Genomic DNA, 4,720 nt, shown 5'->3' with positions numbered 1-4,720 from the left:
ACCAGGTGTGGTAGTGCGTGCCTGTAGTTCCAGCTACTGGAAGGCTGAGGTGGAAGGATTGCTGGAGCCCAGCAGGTTGAGGCTGCGGTGGCCGGGAGTGGCCACTGCACTCCAGTCTGGGCAACAGAGTGAGACTCTAACTCACAAAAAAAAAAGAAAGAAATTAACCTTGGGTAACCTCCTCAAGTTCCCTCCCACTTTGGGAGCTTTTCTGTTCTCTCAGTAATTCCTACTTTCTCTCCTTAAAAAGAAAAAAAGAAAAAGAAATTAACCTTGATACAATACTGTTAACTAAAGTAGAGAGTTGAAAAAGTAGAAATTGTATTAGTCTTTTAACTAATATCCTTTTAATGTTCCAGAATCCTACCTTGCATTTAGTTGTCATGTCCCCATTGTGTCTTCTGTCTGTGCCAGTTTATCATTAATAGGGGATTCCGGATGTAATGTATTTCTGGTGTTGTTAACCTTGATCACTATGCTGAGGTAGTGTCTGCTAGGATTCTCTACCATAGACCTACTATGTTTTCCATGTAATTACTAAATATTTGCTGAAGATACCTTGAGACTATGCCAGTGTCCTGTTTCTGCTTAAGTGTCTGCCCGGTTATTTTGCTATCCTTTGGCAGATCTTGGTTGTGGCAGTTACTATTGTGGTGTTCTAATGGTGATTAAGGAGAGAGGTCCCATTTTATTTTTGGGGAATCTACACGTGCCTTCCTAGTCAGGTGAAAGATGTGCATTAACAAGTCTGATGTTGATGGATTCCTATTAAAATGGCTTTTCTCTCCTTTTTGCTCTCCCATTCCAAGGATTCCTCATACCCCTACAGCCAGTCAGATCAAGGCATGAACCGGCACAACTTTTCTTGCAGTGTCCATCAGTATGAATCATCAGGGACAGTAAACAATGATGGTTCAGATATTTTGGATTCGCAAGTCCAGTATAGTGCTGAACCTCAGCTGTATGGTAATGCCACCAACGAACATCCCAGCCATCAAGATCAAAGTAATAATCTTCCTGAAGAGTGTCTACCTTCAGATGAAAGTACTCCTCCAAGTATTAAAAAAATCATACATGTGCTGGAGAAGGTCCAATATCTTGAACAAGAAGTAGAAGAATTTGTAGGCAAAAAGACAGACAAAGCATACTGGCTTCTGGAAGAAATGCTAACCAAGGAACTTTTGGAACTGGATTCAGTTGAAACTGGGGGCCAGGACTCTGTCCGGCAGGCCAGGAAAGAGGCTGTTTGTAAGATCCAGGCCATACTGGAAAAATTAGAAAAAAAAGGATTATGAAAGAATTAGAATACTGAAAGCCTGTTACTAACTTGACCAAAGAACTATTGATTTTGGTTAATTACCCTCTTTTTGAAATGCCTGTTGATGACAAGAAGCAATACATTCCAACTTTCCTTTGATTTAAAACTTGAAAAACTGGCAAAGAAATGGAGGAACATTTTAGTTATGAGTTGTTTTCAGTTTTCAGACAAATGAATGTAATAGGAAACTATGGAGTTATCAGTATTGCCAAGTAGACTCATTCCTTAAGAAATTTATGGATATCTGCAAGCTGCTTCTTATCAGCAGGAGGGAAATGTACTGTGTGTAACAGGCTTATCAGAAACCTACCAGATGAGACTGGATATAATCTGAGACAAACAGGATATGTTTTTTTAAACGTCTGGATTACTTGTCACATTTTTGTACATTGTGACTGCTTTCAACATACACTTCATGTGTAAATTACAGCTTGAACTTTAGCCTTCTTAGACCTCTGTTTTGTTTTGTTATTTGCAGTTCACAAATATGGTATTCTCTACTTCTTGGTACATTTTGTAGTAATATGTTTAATATAATTATTCAAGAGACTATATTGATGCCCAGATAGTATAGCAGTTCTGAATGAATTTATATCTTTTCACCACTTGAATATATTGCAATGTGTAGTGAGTAAATTGTTTGTCTCCTTTTTTATATAGATCATTAGGTTAGAGTTTTTACCACTTCTACTTTTTTCATGGTAGTAGAAGGTAAATTTGAAAAAGGTCTTTGACATAGAATGAAAATGTTTGTGGACATTTTTATTTTTTGCTTTCTTATTGTATTTGGATAAAGATCCACTTTAAAATTACCTGGTTTTTTTTTTTTTTTTTTTTTTTTACAAAGTATACTTATCTTTTCACTATTGCTGCTTCCATAGAGAGCATTGTGATACAGATGAAATATTAAATGCCACAGTGAGTAGAAATAAAGACTATAAAAAGTAATAAATGATATTTGATAATACCATTCTTCATCTGAAATATTAGTTTCAACCTGTGAGCAAATTTCAGCTAGTTTATAGTTAAAAACAATGAGGGTAAAAGGGGATTCATGCTCAGGGAATGAATTAGCCATAGCTAGAGTGGGAACTTAATTATTTTCTTCTTTTAAAGGTAGATTTGATGCTTATCTTTATTTCCCTAGAGTAAATTATATAAAATAGAATTGCCTGTTTCATAAAAATATGTTTATTTCCATTATTAACAGTCATTTTAGAGCCAGATTTAAGGAAGGGATATTGAAAGGTTCTTAGCTGGCCTTGCTTGGGTAGCTGTATGCTTTTATATAGAATAGCCCTAGGTAAATAACTTACTTTTTGTGTCTGAGGTGAGTTCTTGTATACAGTATCTGTTCTTGGAAAAACAGCTCTTTCTTCATGAGATATCTAAGTGATAATTTTTTTCCTAAACTGCCAGTCCTATTAGTGATACTAAATCTATTGGCTATCTCTACTCCTCATAAACAAAACCAAACCAATACAAACATATTAGATGACGAGAGGAAATGTAGTAAAAATATTGCCTGGGTCTTATGGCTGGGATAAGTGGTTTTATAAGATAATATAATAATAATTTTATTCTAGGATTTTTATTTATGGCCTAATATAGGAGTGTTTAAAAAAGGCTTTTCTATGAAAATCAGAAAATTATAGTTGAGACTAAAAATCTAGAAGGGGGAGAACCTCTAAGTTACCAGTGAGACAATGACTAATTCAGAAAGGAACACTGCTATTTTACTGAGTGCCAAGATGCTAATTTCCATGAAGTCTTGATTTATATATATGTACATACATTAATGCACATATATACATATGTGTATGTTTTTAATAGTTATTTTTTACATTTTTGAGATAATTTTAGACTTACAGAAGAGTTGTAAAAATTAATAGTCCTCGTATACTGTTCTCCCACTTTCCCCTTATGTTCTCCTCTTGCATTAACATAGAACATTTGTCAAAATTAAGAAATTAATCTTGATACAATACTATTAACTAAAGTAGAGAGTTTAAAAAGTAGAAATTTATTAGTCGTTTAACTAATATCCTTTTACTGTTCCAGGATTCTACCTTGCGTTTAGTTGTCATGTCCCCATTGTGTTCTCCACTCTGTGCCAGTGTATCATAATAGGGGATACCTGATGTAATGTATTTCTGGTGTTATTAACCTTGATCACTATGCTGAGGTGGTGTCTGCTAGGATTCTCTACTGTAAACTTACTGTGTTTTCCCTGTAATTACTAAATATTTGCTGGAGATACCTTGAGACTATGCAAATGTCCTGTTTCTGCTTAAACTTCTGCCCAGTCATTTTGCTATCCTTTGGCAGATCTTGCTTGTGGCAATTACTATTGTGGTGTTCTAATGGTGATTTTCTGATTCTCTCATTCCTTCTACATTTATTAATTGGAATTCTCGTGTAAAGAAGAGTTGTTGTTTCTGAATTTATATTTTTAATTATAATGAGATATTCAAGATAAGTACAAACTTAGAGCTTAAAGATGTTAAACCATGTTAAAATGATTCCAAATACCAATATCAAAGAAAACTAAGTTGATAATCTATCTCAGAAAATATAATGAAGTTAAGAAGGAAAATAGTATTTATGATTTGTAAGAGTTTGTTCAACTTTTGACTTAATAGTGACTTCAGACTGAATTCAAAATTTTCTTGAAATGACTTTTTAAAAGTGTCTACATTTATATGATTTTGAGGGTCATTTTGTCAAAATCTTGAATAAAGTTACCCAGACCTGGCATGATAAAACAAGTATGTTCTCTTTATAATAAACCACTATTGTTCCAAATATAAATGCCAATTTAACTATTTAAACAAATCACCCCTGATAAAGTATCTTGGGAATGGGCTATATGTGTCTCTACATGTTGGTGCAAGAATTCTTTTAGATGCCTCCAAAAATGGGGTTTTGGAGACAGTTCTTGAGTTGGTTAATGTAAATAATATAATTAAAGGTAGGTAGATTTTTAAAAAGTTGACGAAAATGGATCAAATTGACATTAAACGGTTTTGGGGGAATGGATATTTGATTAAGCTTTTCTTTTTCATCTTTCCTTTTTTTTTTTTTAATGTTAAGAGTTTAACCTCAGCTGGGCTTGGTGGCTCAGCCTGTAATCCCGCTCCTTGGGAGGCTGAGGTGAGTGGATTGCCTGAGCCCGTGGGTTTGAGACCTGCCTGGGCAACTTGGCGAGACCTCATCTCTACAATAAATCAAAAATTAGCTGGCCGTGGTAGCGCGCGCCTGTAGTTCCAGCTACTTGGAAGGCTGAGGTGGACAGATCGCCGGAGCCCAGCAGGTCAAGGCTGCGGTGGCGGGGAGCAACCACTGTACTCCAGTCTGTGCAACAGAGTGAGACTCCACTCAAAAAAAAAAAAAAGAGTTTAA

General features: G+C 35.2%; 1 protein-coding gene across 4 annotated transcripts in view; it reads left to right on the top strand.

Annotated features, from left to right (window-relative positions):
* The window catches only part of BAG4 (BCL2 associated athanogene 4), a 44,094-nt gene extending 40,011 nt beyond the window's left edge, over positions 1-4,083 (top strand). For all 4 annotated transcript variants that reach the window (XM_021706104.1, XM_008072368.2, XM_008072367.2 and 1 more), the window contains one exon: positions 810-4,083. In XM_021706104.1, the coding sequence (XP_021561779.1) occupies positions 810-1,295 (486 nt within the window). In that variant the 3' untranslated portion in view covers positions 1,296-4,083. The remainder of the gene's footprint in view (positions 1-809) is intronic.
* The last annotated feature ends 637 nt before the right edge of the window (positions 4,084-4,720 follow it).

The sequence above is a fragment of the Carlito syrichta genome, unplaced genomic scaffold, assembly GCF_000164805.1.
Source record: "Carlito syrichta isolate Samal-C Ts95f unplaced genomic scaffold, Tarsius_syrichta-2.0.1 Scaffold315142, whole genome shotgun sequence".
Classification (NCBI taxonomy): domain Eukaryota; kingdom Metazoa; phylum Chordata; class Mammalia; order Primates; family Tarsiidae; genus Carlito; species Carlito syrichta.
The sequence above is the reverse complement of the archived record's forward strand: the minus strand, read 5'-3'. Positions and strand labels throughout refer to the sequence as shown.